Source organism: Empidonax traillii, unplaced genomic scaffold (assembly GCF_003031625.1).
Source record: "Empidonax traillii isolate 1590-97213 ecotype Southwest subspecies unplaced genomic scaffold, ASM303162v1 scaffold69:size3087049, whole genome shotgun sequence".
Lineage (NCBI taxonomy): Eukaryota > Metazoa > Chordata > Aves > Passeriformes > Tyrannidae > Empidonax > Empidonax traillii.
The window spans coordinates 2,033,161-2,049,307 of record NW_020955262.1 but is presented as its reverse complement, the minus strand read 5'-3'; the positions used below and the strand labels follow the sequence as shown (position 1 = coordinate 2,049,307).

The 16,147-nt window shown below is 37.8% G+C and overlaps 1 protein-coding gene across 2 annotated transcripts in view; it reads right to left on the bottom strand.

Annotated features, from left to right (window-relative positions):
- The window catches only part of VAV3 (vav guanine nucleotide exchange factor 3), a 154,862-nt gene that overhangs the window by 89,528 nt on the left and 49,187 nt on the right, over positions 1-16,147 (bottom strand). For both annotated transcript variants that reach the window (XM_027880454.1, XM_027880455.1), the window contains exons 3-7: positions 8,223-8,281; positions 7,599-7,664; positions 5,135-5,243; positions 3,291-3,383; positions 3,124-3,192 (exon numbers count right to left, since the gene is read on the bottom strand). In XM_027880454.1, coding sequence (XP_027736255.1) covers positions 3,124-3,192; positions 3,291-3,383; positions 5,135-5,243; positions 7,599-7,664; positions 8,223-8,281 — 396 coding nt within the window. The remainder of the gene's footprint in view (positions 1-3,123; positions 3,193-3,290; positions 3,384-5,134; positions 5,244-7,598; positions 7,665-8,222; positions 8,282-16,147) is intronic.

Here is a 16,147-nt window from a genome sequence, read left to right as displayed (position 1 = left end):
TTAGACCCATTAATTTCAATAAATTGGAAAATAGATCATTTGAGAGTAGAATCTAATTTCAAGCTTTGCCACATGTTCTACATAGTGCAACAAGAAAAACTAAACTCCAAGAACTACCTATTAGAGACTAATTTATTCTAGCTTGGAACTTGCACTGTTAATTCACCTTCATTTTATAATGATAATTTTAAAATTAAGCAAGTCAAGTAAATGCTTTAGTGACAAGATGAAGTAATGATTCATGTCCCTGAGCTGTGAAAAATTAGTTTTGTACATTACATTGGTCAATTAGTGATGTCCTAATGTTAAATTAACTGCAATCATAATGAGTTTCCCAATACAGCACACAACTAATGTCTGAGAGAAAGAAAAGAATATTGCAGAAAGATTTGCTCTCTGACTGTAACTCACCTTACTTGTTCAATATTATAAATAAACTATGGGAGAATGCATCAGCCTTAACATTCTATGGATATTGTCAGCGAATTCACAAGAAATTAAGTCAAAACAGGTTAAAAAGTTTTGAAATCAGGGTAACTGTAAGCAGTGTACACACCACTGAAGTGGAAAATAAAAGACTGTTTAAAAGAGAAAACCACTGAAGATGATTTAATGAAGTAAATTATATACTACAAAAATAATATGCAATTTTGAGTTGTGAACTGAGTCAAAACATTTCACACTGATCAAGACTAGGACTACATATAAGATTAATCACATCACTGATGAGGGAGCAAAACCTTGACACAGATCAAATTCATTTGCTAGCAACTGTATGGACATGTCCTCAGAACCCTAAGTGACAGCAGACAAAGATGTCATTACAGAAATGTTTCCCAATTAATATATTATTACAGGAGCAAAATTTTCTCAGGAGCACACAGGGACTCAACTAAGCAATACCCCTGAAAAACAGCTTAATACTAAGGGGACAACATGTCTTTTAGAGTTTCTATCTCCAATTCCAAGTACAGTCTTAATTTAAACTGATGTTAACATGATTCAAAATTAATGTAAGTTCCAACACTTCAGTATCTGCTACAGGCACTTTGATATCTCAATCTCTCTGTATGTCCATATATATAATTGAAATGCATGCATAAATGCATATATGTATGTACATGTATATACATGGATGTGCATACAAATATATATACACACTTAAATAGACATAGAAACACACAAATATAGAGCCACACATTCATTTTATAGGACAAAACTGTGATATATGAGCCCTAGTGAAAGGCACTATCTTTACACTGGTATGTGTTTTAGAGTAACTGGTTTGCGGTTTTTTTTTTTTTCTTAAAAATAAAGTATTTTTACATCAGCAATTGATTTTGTCCAGCAAACATCCTTTAGAGACGATTTAAGGAATGTAGCATCACCCCAAGGAAACAATCCTTCACCACAACCCTTTAACAGAGAAAAAGCCATCCTATTCTGAGAACACAGCACTTGCTCTCCACATTGCAGTCTGCTGCAGAGCTCTGTGTAACAGCTATTTTTAGTTTAAAACAAGCTTCCACTGCCCTCCAGCCTTCCTACTGAGGAACTGCCACACACACAAGGTCTGATCAGACAAAGCGTTTGTGAGTATTTTTGGCTTAGGCAAGTCCTATATTTCTTTTAAGGTTATTGGATGTCTATGAAATGCTCCTGGAGTCAGACATCTTCTAACAGCAGAATACTGAATGCTAACAACAAAGAGCAAAGTAAAACAACTTGAACTTTTACTATATGTCTCCCTAGTCTAAAATAAACAGGTTTTGTTCTTTTTATTGTTCTTATGTGATCCCCTTACATATCTTTAATGAGTAGTGAGCAGGCTGACCTCTCTGTTTGTGCTTACAGCATGCAAGCCCTTTCCGTACCCTTGTGCAGTGTTTTGCATTAACTGGAATTAGGTCTTTCAACAAACAGAAGTCAACATGCCTGGGCACACAGTGCCTTAGGAAAGAGGTTTACAGTAACTTAGGTAGGGCACATCATGGTCTTATTTGCAATGAGTAAGAAACACTAATGTAGGACAGAATATAAATTTCTTTTCAAAAGCAGAGGGATCTCTACGGGCAGCTGGTGTAATTCAAGAAGACAAGTGGGTTACTGATATCTGTGGCAGTGTTTTGGACTAATAGTCAGGAAATGACAGCAATTGAGAGTCAGGGTGAAAACCTTACTAGTGGGACAAATATGGCAAAGGGTCAGGTATCATCATCAGTGTAATAACTGTCATAATTTAGCTTTTATCAGGATGATGCTGGAACAGCAACTGAAACATTCTTACATACAGACCAGGTTCCCCCAGGATAAAATAAGATCGCCAGCATCTGCTCCTACAACCCTGAGAACCTGCTGGATACACCAGAGATGGTCAAAACAGAGGTGATATATTACAGGCAATAAAGGTTTGATGTGGCCCATCGGCCACACTCAGGGGACCCTTTCTTTACAGTAGGTCTCATGAAAGAACATTCTTTTCATTTGTCTCTGTTGAGAGGGGCTTCAGACCATGTCTGATGTCTTCCTCTAAAATCAGAGTAAAGATATGTGCTGAATACTTATATCAACTACAAATACATGTAAATTGTCATACAATTATTATTAAGCCAAAAATAAATGTAACTAAGTAACAATCATAGAAACAATTATTATTTCAGTCAAATGAGAGGTCTCTTAAGATAGTTCACATAGGATTTCCTTCACCTTTCCAGCACCAGATTCCAAATCCAAAACTGACTTACGTTAACTTTCAAGTGTCTTCAATGATGTCAGAGCCAGAGCTTTTGCAGAGCAGCTACAGATACTCAGTACACAGTGATAGGTAACTTAATAGTCACAACTTTGTATCATCACTAAAACACAAGCATTTATTTAAAGATAATCCATTTCTAGGAACTATTAGCTTTTAATCACTCACTCTCTGACATAATACTATTTATCTTACCCTATTCCCTCAAGCAAAATAAAAAAATTGAATAGCACACATCCTTATCATCTAATATCCACATAAACACACTGTGCACTGTATTTCAAATAATCATTTTGTACAGTAACATATAACAAATATACCACAATCAGCTCTGAGTCTTATATCTGTTCATTAAATATGCAATTACTCACAGGAATATTGATGAAAACAGTATCAAATTCTGATGCTGACAGAAATCTTTTCAGTGGCACCATGAAAAACTGCAAGAAAAAGAAATTATATACACATTGGCTTTTGTACTTATATTTTCTAGACTGCTATGAAAATGCATGTTACAATTCTGGAAGTAGCATCTTACTTTCTCAATCGATTCCAGAGTTTCAGTGTATTTCTCTTCCGTTTGCTTTATTTCAGCAAGACAACAGCTCCTTATGTCATTTTCAGTATATTTCTGCAATTACAATGGAGTCAAGTTTAAGTCATTAAGAGGCACCTAATGGATAACAAATGTTTTTATTTGTTTAGAATTATGCAATTAGGATAACTGCTTCCTGAAATTCTCTGAGTACTGCAGCCTCCAAAGATGACAGCAATAACCAAGAATATTTTAATGTTCAATTAGCTGATGACTTTAGTAAAATCAAAATGATATTACGAAAAGTTAATGTTTAGACATAAAATGCTGAAGTATCTGCATGTACTTTGGAAGTTGAAACACAAGGTCACATTTAATTTACATCCAGACTGAGAAATCTTATTTAAAATACTCAGCAGTTAATAATTCCATTAAACTTAATGGGGCTAAATCATGTAAGCAACTCTGCATTGCCATAAACATTGGATTCGATCTAATCCCTGCATTTATTTACAATTTTTCCCTTTTTAGTTCTCAAGGGGAGGTTTCTCTTCAGACACAATAGGAGTATGTCCTCAAATCAGGAAGTGCAGTGACCTCCACGTTCAGCTCTTGCATATGTATGTGTGTGTCTCCCAAGAGACCCTGGGAGTTTTCCACATTAAACACCAGACTCATAGGAAATAGAAGTGATTATCAGCCCAGAACTCTATAAAAATAGTTTACAAGCAGTCTTACCAAAGATCAGATTTACAGCATTACAGCATCAACAACTTGAAGCTTCAATAAAATCTGATTTTAAATAAAAGAGTAAATAACTGGAGGAAGATATGGAATCATTTGTGTCAAGCCTTATCTCAAGTCTTTAGTCTCAAGTTCTTTGGTAGGGGGAAGCACACACTGTCACAGTTAACTGCAGTTAATCAATCTCAATAAAGTATTAGAATATGATGCTATTTAGACTTCCAGTTATTTTTCACCTTTACCTCTGTGAGCCCAATACTGTTCAAATGCCTTGCAGCATTTGCCCCAGTACTGCTGTACTCAACAGCTTATATCCATTCACAAAACATGGGTGTTTTATGTTCACCAGCTCTATCATGTGCAATGCAAACAAAACCTGGGATTCCACTTAAAACCATTCACTTCAGTTTTGTGCTCACCTAACCCGAAAATATCATTCACACAGACACTTTTGGCAGAAATTAACACATCAATTTTTCTATCTGTATCATGAACTTACAGAATTTGAGTGCCATATAAAAAAGGAGAGAGGGAATAAGAAATAATGTGTGAATACCAACACAGATGAGAAAAACTGCCTTCAAAGGTCAGCTACTGCTAGAGAAAACTTAGTGGTACAGTTTACTTCACAAGGTAATGGCAAATTAATAATCAACAAAACCTACATGGCTGAATAAGGAAGAAATCCATTAGTATTAAACAATTCTGTTGTCCTTATTAGGTTAGTCATCCAAATTATGGCTCAAACAATAGCATTTCACAATATTTTAATGATTTCGGAGGTAGGACACTTTCAATGAAGCAGTGCCACTAACTGCTTTTAAAGTAGCTGGTAAATTTTACTACTCATAACTAGCCAACTTAAATTCCTGCATTTCATTTAAAAACTATATTTCTTTCAAAAAATTACCATAATTAATGTGTGACCCTTTATCAAAACAGCCTGTGAAGTCTTACATAGGAGATAAAGCACTGCACATGACAACTCAGGATACAGCTGAGCATGAGTGAAGTTTTAATGAAATTAGCTATAAAGAGAGAATTTCAACTTTCAAGAAGATAACTGCTATTGTTCCAAAGTAGCATGGAATTGGAAAACGTACAGGTTGCTGTGCTGCTTCATCTTTCATTAGGTCTTCATAAACCTCTCCACCTTCATCTTCTCCATAGACACAATCATACAACTCCTCATCTTCGTCAACACCAGTTTCACTGAAAAGACAAGACAAGGACCAAGTTGTGCAGCACAACTGCAAGGGACTACTTCTCATAAGAAAAGTTTCTACAGTAAACAAACAGATTAATTATTGGAATATCTAATGAAAAGAACTCATTAAGGGAAACTACATCCATTAATTTTCTTTTCTTGATGCATTTAAATACAATTTTATGAAATCAACACAATACTGAAGACTGAACAAATTTAGAACCACACAGGACCTAAACCATACAGCAAAACCAGTAAGTTGGGACAGTTTTGTCATGAGCTACTATCCACCTGTCCTCTTCTCTTTGACCCTTCTCCCAACACATCCAGTGAAGAGGAGCTGCCTCTCCTTCCTGCCTGGCATCACACTGCACTGAGATGCCAGGCCCTGTTACAGGTCTTCTCTCTGCCTAAAGAAAGGCTTATCTGGGGTAAAATTGGTTAGAGTATGGTGCTAATAACACCAAGGTGTAGGTTTGTGATCCCCATATGGGCAAATCACTAAAGAGTTAGACTCGATCCTTGTGGGTCCCTTCCAACCCAGAAGATTCAGTTGTTCTGTGATTCTGTGAAAATACACTAAAGACTGCAAAGCCAGCACCCAAGACTATATCTCCACACCATAAGCCAGTATCTTAATCTCATGGCAATTTTCAGCTACCTAAAAATTAAAAAAGTAACCTATCAAACTGAAAATTATAGACAGTTCACCATACTTGTCCTCCTAATACCCAGACTACAGAAATAAGGCATAAATTAAGGCTCAACTCTACCCTCAGCTAATTCAGGCTTCATTTGAGTTAGTCCTGCTAGATCTTTTCCTACTTTGTGCAAGTATCAAGCTCATAATATCTTTTACTCCTATTTCTCAGGGTATGTCTACAAAAGAACTCTAAAAGATATTGAAAGCACTCCAGTCACAATAATAATACAGAAATTGAATCAGAGGTGTTGATAATTCTGAGATTTTTCCTGTTGGAAGACAACACGGAAATCCTTCAGAGTAAAAACCACCAGGTTAGTCTAACATTTCATCTCGCACTGGGGGTATGCCAGCCCTTCACATTATACCCTGGCAGCTGTCAGATGCAGCAGACACACTATTTTACCACCTCTGCTCCAGGGAACAAAAGCTGGCAAAAAGGCAGAGTACTTTAACTACTGCAGCGCTTTCTGTCAAAAAGATTTTAATTTTTAAATTCTTTAGACACAATTTAAACTCCGGGACAATTAAATTAATTTCAGCCAAAAACACAATCACTAACAATTAAGAGAAACTAAAACATGTGGACCATTTGCATCGTTCAGTGATGCTTCTGTTTCTTACTCATTAATTGCTTTTTCCACAATTGAGACAGTATGCAACTATCAAATTTCAGTTAATAATACTTGTCATTTGATGCAAAATAAGAGCTAAAAATATCAGTTTATTCGGTTTATTACCTTTTTTTTTTTTTAAGACTGTCTTCCAGTACTGAATTTATATATCTATTTAAGAACTGGTAGAAATACTATTTTCAAGCAGTGCTAATGTCACCACATCTAAGAGATGAGGACATCATCTCTAGCCCACTTGGATCTCTCAGAGGAGACTGCAACTCCTGCACCTTCAGCTACGCAGAGTGAAAAGCAATTATCCATGAGACAGTCAGTCAGCTGCAGGAAACAAGGACAAGCTTTGCAGGGCAAGTGGTAAATTGAGCAATGCCAATAATGGTAGTGTTTCCTTTCTTTATAGGCACTAAGGAAACAAATCTCCGGCATGAACAGCAGCAAGTGACATACAGTGTGTCCAGAGTCCGTGGAGCACTAATGAGGTGAGTGCTGGGGAGCTTTGGGGCACTGAGCTCTGGGCTCTTGTCCAGCATGATTCCTAATGGAACTTGAGAGTTCCTAGCCATAGAATACAAGAGTATCCTGACAATCCTGCTAACACTTACCCCAGAAAGAGGCAAAATCATACATATGCAGAATTTAATTGACTTTAAGGAAAACAATCCCCTTGAATTATGATACAAACATGCATTTTGTTTGCAAGTTCAAGTCAATTTCCTTGGGTCTCTGATATTTCATCTTTCTTAAGGCATTCTCACAGTACAGAGATAATTTAGAAACACATTTGTTTATTTACTTTGCCACCAGCTGCCTCCATGAAATGAGCTTCCTTACATATACAAATGTATCACAATTATTCAAACTAGGTTTCATTATGAATTTTTCCTGGTCAGCACAATTGCTAACAAAATATTTTTAAATCAAATAAATATCACATTCTTATGAACACCCTGTGTTCTATAAATCATATAAATAATAGCATGGAACTAAAAGCCAAAATCATTAATTGAATATTTACAACATACTCTATTAAATCAGGAAGACCTTTGTAGACATCTTCGTCATCAACGCTTTCTTCTGTAGGGAAGGGCCTATAGAAAGAAAAATAGCATTAATTATACACAGAACTAGTTTAGTCATACAGTGGGATTTTGTTTGGTTTCCAAAATTTTCCACACAGATTACTGCATGCTAATGTGTTTGGATGTTCCTCTCTTTCTCTGATGAACAGTATATATGTATTTAGACCTCTATATGTGAACTGACATTTAACAGAATTAACACCCTACTGGATGGGGTTGTTACAAATCACTACTAGTACACATTGTTGTAATTTCTCAAGTGAGGAAAAAAACAATCAGCAAAACTGCCAGGTTAGGTCTGGTTGTAGCTTTTTTTGTTTCTTTTTGAAAATGAGAATCTCACAAACTTGGAGGAAGAAAGAAGAGACAACCCATTTGCCTTTACATAAATCAGCACTGCATCAGCTTGACTTGTGATCTAACTTGGGTAGCTGTCCACTGGGTAATCTGGGTTACAACTAGCGAAGTTCTTAGTGGGGGACACAGCCTATCCTGCCTGTAACCACCTTTCCAAGGAGCACCACGCCAGAGGCAATACTCCCACCATCCATTACAGCAATAACATACCTTATTCCCGTGCCTAACGCAATAGGAGTGCGAGAAAGTTTCGAAAGTGTTTCTATCACCTGCAGAGGAAAGAAACAAACTGTGATTAGTTTTAGAACAGAAGCAATAAAACATTTAGTTTGCTATTGTTTCATTATCAGCAGCACTACTTCAAATTACATAGACAGAGAATCTGGCTGTGCCAAACAGTGAGTGCTCCAAACTTGCACGGATTTCCCCCAGCTGGTCCTGGGTGGTTTTGTACTGGAAGACGTGACGGAACTACAAAGAGAGGAAAAGGGAACTCTTCTTTACAAGTAAAAGCTAATTTAAGTGAATTTAAAACCAGGTAATATATTTGCAATTGGACTTGGATGCACTTGTAAACAAGACCGTTCTAAATATTTGGGATTCTTAACGTAGCTCCAGACAGAAAATCGTAAGGATTTGAGGTTCGGCACACAGCGGCCCGCAGAGGGAGCCAGAGCCCAAGGCAGAAGGGGCCCTGCAGGGCCGGCTGGGAGGGGAGGGATCGATCTCATCGGCCAAAGCTGATCGATCTCTTCATCGGCCCCACTGCCAAAGGAGCTCTGAAGCCTTCTTTTGTTTAGAATATGGCAGCGGTATGGAAGATCTCATTCTAAGAAAATACCTCCTGTAAGGGCTAAAGGTTATACAAAAAGCGAGGGAAGCATTAAGGAGGGTTGGATACAAGCACATGCAGTCACAAAGGTGGAGTTGTTTTGCTGGTAACTGTTGAAATACAAGACCTATTCTGACTCTGCTCAGCATTTCCTCTGTGTCAGAAGCATTTTCTGGTATACTGGGAACTATCAGATTGGCAAGTCTTGTTTGCTAGAGACAGAAAAAGACCCAAAATGACATCCTGTCTGAATTTCTATGCTTCAAGTGACAACATTTCCCCTGAAATTCCCTGAAGTTTCAGCTTGGATCATTTCAACTAAAATTCATATTACGCTGAAGAGAAATCTCCAAAGAAGGTTTTTATCAGTAGTATCAAAATTCAGTACAGCAATTCTACATTTCACAGGCATTTGGGAATAATGTCTATAAATTCAACTGTTTATTTTTGAAATTTTAATTACAAGACTACCCTGACCATAAAAGAGAGTTTAAAGTGCATCTCTCAAAGGAATGAAAATTACATGTTTACACAGGAGAATGACAAAGTAAAAACCGCAGAGAATAATCACAAACTCCAGAGTTTAAACTGAAGTAACAAAGCCTCCAAAGTGAACCATATCTCATATGCAGATGAGTAAAATTAAGAATTAGCAACATTAAATTACTCCTGTGAAAGGAACATTTGGGGTTCATTTAAGCTGCTGTGAAAATGAAAGTCACAAAAAAAAATCTCATTTTGCCTTACAGCAAAGACAAAGAATTATGAAAATAAACATGCTATGAACATAAAGGTTGGGGCACATATTCCCCTTGGAACAGAAGAATTGCAATACGGCCCAGAATAAGTTTTAGAAATTGTGAATAAAAGTTGAGTGAATAAATTACAGAGTTAATTAAAAACTATTTTATATTAATCAAAAGGTCAAAAGGGAAAAAACTCTCCTTTACAAAGTGTTACTGTTGCAGGGGAGTTGTGGTTTCCATACCAGACCAGAACCTGCCTCTGCACACCTGCAAGAATTCCAGTGCAGAGTTGCAAGGACTGCTAAGCCACAGGAGACAAGACAGTATGAGAAGTTTACTGAAAATTCAATAACTGGCAAAGTGTGATCTAACAGATGGGTGGACATTAATTGGCAAAATCACGGGAAAAGAGGTTTAACGCTCAAAACAAAGGGGGACAAGTCTGGTGAACTGAATATCCCTTTCTTGTTTCAACATGTTATTTCCCAGCACACAAAAAATCTTTTGCAAACTATTCCACCCACACAGACCCTTTTCCTTAGAGGGATTCTCACTTATCTAGAGTAATCAAACCCAGCAGTGGTACAGCTTACTCTTCACAGTTCATTATGGTTGCTTCAGAATAACAAAAAAAAAAACCAAGCTGTACAAATAAAACTATGAATTTTAGGTAGGTAACTATCAAATGTTATTCCCAAAACGTACTGCCAATTCACATTTTACAGCTATCAATATGAACACAAACAAAAGGAAGATTTATAAATTAAGAGGAATAGAAAACCTTTTTCAGGAACTGATGTGAAAACTTGGAGGGGATGAGCATGATGACACACGATGACACCCACACACACTGAGGAAGCCAGAGGAGTGTTTGCGAGAATGTGTGCACAGAAAAGGACAGAGAAAGGAACTACATGACTAGAGACAACAGAAGATCACTAATAATTGTTAGTGCTCTTCGAAGGTAGGTGTTTTGGCACTGCAGGAAGAGCAAACTAACAAGCTAGGAAGCAAACAGACGGATCTCTATCAAAAACTGAACTCTGGATAATCTGGTAAGAAGAAAATGGTCGTCAACACAACAGCTGTCAGCATCTCACCAGAGACACACTGCGTTCTCCAGAAGTAAATGACAAAGTGTGGCCACGCTGGCATCACAAAAAGGGGAAAGGTAATGGGCAGAGATCATTATTTTATTTCAAAATAACACAATTAAGAACTTAAGACCATTAAGCACCCACTGACCACTCTTGCTAAATCAAAGCTTAAGACAGCATTCTGTCAAGAAACAGAACCGTGTCTAGTGAGGGGTGTGTTTCCCAGTTATGGTTTCCTTAAAGAATTCTGAGAAAATGTCCAGAATACTCACAGCAGTAATCACACATGAAACTACCACTTCTGGGCAACACGCTATTTCAATAACACACACATGGAAACGTCTTTGCTCCAACATAAAGTGAGGAAAAGAAAGCTTCTCCTTCCTCATGTAGTTTCCATTCTTTGGTTCTGAGCCACTGCAGGAACAACTAAGTGTCCCCAAATGTCAAGGTCCATGTGCATGATTGTTATTATTTATGGGCTGAGTTGTCAGATAAATCATCAGAATTTCAACAGTCATTCATCAAAACAAATTCAGTCCAGCAAAATGTCTAATTTTCAAACTGACAAAGTAAAACTCAGGAGGTTTTCTAAACAGTGCTAGTTTGAAGCCCTATACAGTTGGCATGAGGGAGCCTATAATACAATGCAATTCTGAACTCCAAAATTACTATGTACCATACGCATTACAGGCCATAACATTCAATTTAATGCTTTTCATGTGCTTTTTTTGCCTTGTTCTCTTCCTTTCAGCAGAGCTTTAATCCCTTTCAACCATTTAACCCTAAACGATTGCTCAGTTTTCTTCCAAAGCAAGGACTCTGACCGATGTTCCTGTACCTCTGAATGAGGCTTAACTGGATCTTAGTTTAAGTGCAAAAATAGCACTCCTTGCTTGTACAAAGAACAACAGGGCTTCCCTGCCCGGCTCTGCTCTGTGCTAAACAAGGGCTGCAGAGCCTTTGCACACACTATTACAGTCAGCAAAAACCAGATACTGAGTAAAGAGTAGCATTGACACATGAAAAAAGATACATGTCTACATTCCTGCACACTGAAAACTTAGTAACTATAGCTCTGCTGCAGGGAACCCGACACTGAGAGATGTTAGAAAGAGACTTCCAGATATAAAAGGAAAGCTCAGTGTACCCACCCCAGTACAGTTCTTCTGCACTGCCTAACGCCATCAGACAGAGGTTAAGCAAGTTTTAAGAAGTCACATCAAAGTCACGCTCACTTCAAGAAGATATGAACATCCAAGTTTGTTTTTCACGAGATAGCCAGTTTATGCAAAATAGAACATGAAATTCAAATCTATGGCCCTGAAAGAGGAAGCACACCTCAGCCCACACCCTGGTGAGTGGCTCTGCTCCTCATTCATGTTTCAGGCACTGCTCACACTACACATTAACTCTTTACTTCATTAAGTACTCTAACTGCATTTTTTTCAGCTTGTTATTTATTATTTGCTTCACTTGACTAACTGTTGTAGGTGAAAGTCTCCAGTTTATGTAAGGACTTTAATACCCCCTGTCAAAATACTATTTTGTAATTTCCTGCAGCCACACTCTTCAGTAAATCACATCAGATATTCCTGTGCCTGCTTACAGCAGCAGTACACTAGAGGGACTATTTTACTTCTTTCCATAGCAGTGGCACGTCTGAATTTAAAATGCATCTTTATATTTTGGCAGTGTCCCTTTTTAATCTTTTTTAAAAAAACCTGCATGATGAAGTACATTTTAAAAGTACTTTTACACTTCCAGAAGAAACAGAAGTAAATTATTTTGCAACCCACTGTCTCCTTAAACAGGCAACATTTCCTTGCTTCTGACAGCTGCTGTAAGGACTAGGCCCATATTTATATTTCTGATGTTTACTTCAACTGAAAATATTAAGTGATCAACAAATGTTGATGGCAACAGTTTCACAGACTATGCCAATGAAACCTAGAGAGACTTACTTGTGGTTAGATTATCAAAGCAGTTGCTTCTACGTAGGCACTTAAATCAGGATGTGTTTTTAAGACATGGTAAAAGTCACCAAGAATTCTCAACTGTATTACGCATCATGTAGTTTTTCAAAGCCTGGGCATCTAGCTTAGTGGTTGAGTACTGCAATTTGTTGAAAACTTAGCTTTATTCCCTCCCTTGAAGTGAATTTATTTAGCAGACACGTGGAAACTTACTAACATAACATAAAGCAGTTATCCTCCAACGAAAAATATTTCCAATACCAACCTACTTTTTGACACGTTCACATGAGTTTCTTCATGAACAGGTCTTATTTTGCTTCAACAAATTTTGGAGGAAGAAAAATCTTCAACTATATAGGAAAACTAATCCTTCAGAGGAGCTGATAAGCTCCTTGGCTGTGGTTTGTCTCTATCCCAGGCTCTGGGTTGAAAGAGCACTCTTACGTTGAAGAAAACTTTACATCTGTAATTACATGTCTAACATGCCCCCTTATCAACAGACTTTGAAATACTTCTGCTTGGTTGGTTGACTTTGAGTTCTATAGAAGTGCAGCAGTGTTAAGTAGATTACAACAATAATACCTATTTTACATGTAGTTGTTACTACTCTCACGTTACAGTCCAGCCACTAAGAGAGCCTGATGGCTGCATAACCCTGCTTTAGATACCTATCTTCCCAAAGGAAACTACAGAGCTGCTATTTGCTTTTTCAGAGAAGCAAGCAGACCTGTAATTTGTTACCCAGAAAGAAGGATGCTTTACTCCCCATGATTGACAAAATCTTAGCAGCATTCACTTGTGCATGCAGTATCAGTGTGAGTAACCACTGTCATTTCAAGAATCAATTTCTTCAAAAGCCTGTCTCGAGGACACTCAAATGACCACTGGTAAAACAGGCATTTCCTCATTTAATAAAGGATGTGTTGTCATACAAGAAAAATACTACATAAGCTTCCAAATGGTTTCCAAGTAAAATTTATCAGCGAGACAACCACGAATATAAAATGCTTACACATACTTAAGACTACTTATCAGGGCTATGTTACATTTTCTGTGTTTTTTCTTCTCTTTATAACCTGAAACCTTTAAATGAAAGAAGAGCATATTGGTTTGGGCATGAAAAATACAGAAGAATTTAATTTCATAGGAGAAATTCACCATAGAATCTTTTAGAGACTCAAATTAGGATTACTGAAAGGCAGGAAGTCTTGAGATGTGTACATGCACATATTAATTATCTAGATATGTGCATATACTGCCCAGAGCTCTGGGCAGACTATGAAAATCAAGGCTAATGCAAATAGAACTCTAATGTTCTTAGAGAACATAAAGTAATATATGCTCTATCACGAGGGTAGGGCTCTTATGAGGCCAATTTTCAGTGCCACATATCCAGGACACTTTAAAGCCAGAACTGCTAGTCGCGCCCACATGCTGAGTGAGTTTTCATTAAGCTGTTTTTACTCATACATGAGATTGGAAAGGAGGAGGGAAAAGAGAAATCATCATTCTATGTCTCTGTCACTCAGATATAAGATGAAATTGCTATAAATATTCTCAAATTACTTATATTAAGAAGGAAGGTTTATCATTTGCTACCCTGGAGTTTACCAGACTCTGGACAGCCCTGGATCAATACTTGATTTGGAGGGGAGGAAAGGGGGAGGTGGGGAGGATATATATTTATATTAATATTTTACACTAATCCATCACTAAGTTTTGAACCAAAAGGACTCTAAGAAGTGCTAAATTTACATTTAGACTTGGTTAACAGATGTTAAAAAAACAAAACAAAAAAAAGATGTAGCTAGACAACTCCAGGGTGATTACACAGCTGCTGATCTAATGAGCATATTATTCCAAGTAAAGCATGTTCATAAGTTAAATTGAATGTCTTCTCTCCATCTGCCTTGCTCGGGTACTGTGTTAGTAGTCTGTTTTGGTTCAGGTTAGTTTTAATCAAACCACAAGCCTCTAGGGAAGGAGAAGGGATGAGGGCTTTTTCAAAAGGCAAAATGAAAGAAAACTCGTGAAAAAGAAAAGAAAGGGGGAAAGAAGGAAAAAAAAAAAAAAAAGGAGGGGGTTGAGGGGGGTGGGAAGACAAAGGAAAAAAATAAAAAGAAAAAACATGTCCTAAAAGCAAACCTTCATCTTCCATACTGGCACCTCTAACAGGCCCTTAAAAATAAAAAATACCAGCTGTGCAAATATGCCTTTACTAAATACTGGTATAGCACGCACTGAGAAATCGAAGTCATACAGACACAACGACGTGAAATACAATTTACACCAACTGGACACTGCACCAACATCTTCTCAGGAACACAGCAGAATGCAGAGCTCTAGCAGGTAGACATGTAATAGTTCAGGTCTCATTAAACAAATACCTATTATCATCTCATTCAAATAATCTAATCCAAGCTTTAGGTGTAGAGCACTGATAGGTGCAACCCAAAAGAAAGTCACAGATTTACTTTCCACCAGGGTAATTGCCAGCTGCAGGATGCTGCCTGTTTGCCCCCTGACATTACCTTCAGTTACCCTGATTCTGGCCTCTCTCATTCCATGCCAATTCTTCCATTTCCACTGGGCTACATCCTCAGGAAACACATCTGAGGACTACTTCATCCCTCCTTCCCATCAAGGCTTAGCGCTGGCATAGCAGCAGTAAGGAAAACAGACCAACTGTCCCATGGCAGAGAAATTCACAGTCCCGAGCCAAGTCTGTGACTGACAGCAGCCTGCCAGCAACTCTGAAAATAAAAAAAGGTTTGCAACCAGGTGTCAAATGCTTTCATGCAGAGGCAGCAAGGGTAAGACTGCTGTAAAAGCTGGGTTTGGCAGTCATGCACATTTCCTCTGAGCACTGAGCCCCAGCTCCCAGCTGCGAGAGGAGAGCTCAGAGATGCTGCTGGCTCCGGGCGTGCAGATCTTCCTACCATGCACGCATTGCCCTAGGGAAGCCTCCTCTAGTATCCATTTTCTCCAGTGCTTCCACAGTACCTTCACAATAAAGAGGCAGGAAAGCTTCTCCAGAGGAGAGGAAAAAAAAAATAAAAACAAAAAACCTGCTGGGTGTTGCCTCTTTCTGTTTGTAGATAAGCAAACTACAGAGATGCAAACTGCCGGCACTTCAAAAGCCCTGGGGAACCAACAATTATAGAAGATGCAACGTTTTCTCCAAAGCCTTGTAAGAACCGAAGTGAGGAGGGCAACTGAGCACCAGGAAGGCAGGCAGAGACAGAGAGTTGGGAGAACACAATTTTTAAAAACCGTCCAGGAAGATATGAGAACCGATGACCTGATATCCAAAAGGACAAGTTAAGGACAAGCATATTTACCTCTTTTCGTAAAAATGGAACATCTGACATTGTTAGAAATATCCAAAACAAAGTTCTGTTGTTTTCTTTTCACATCTCTAAATTAGACCAAGCAGCACTTGATATCATATGTTTACATTACAGATGTAAAGTATCTATAGTGT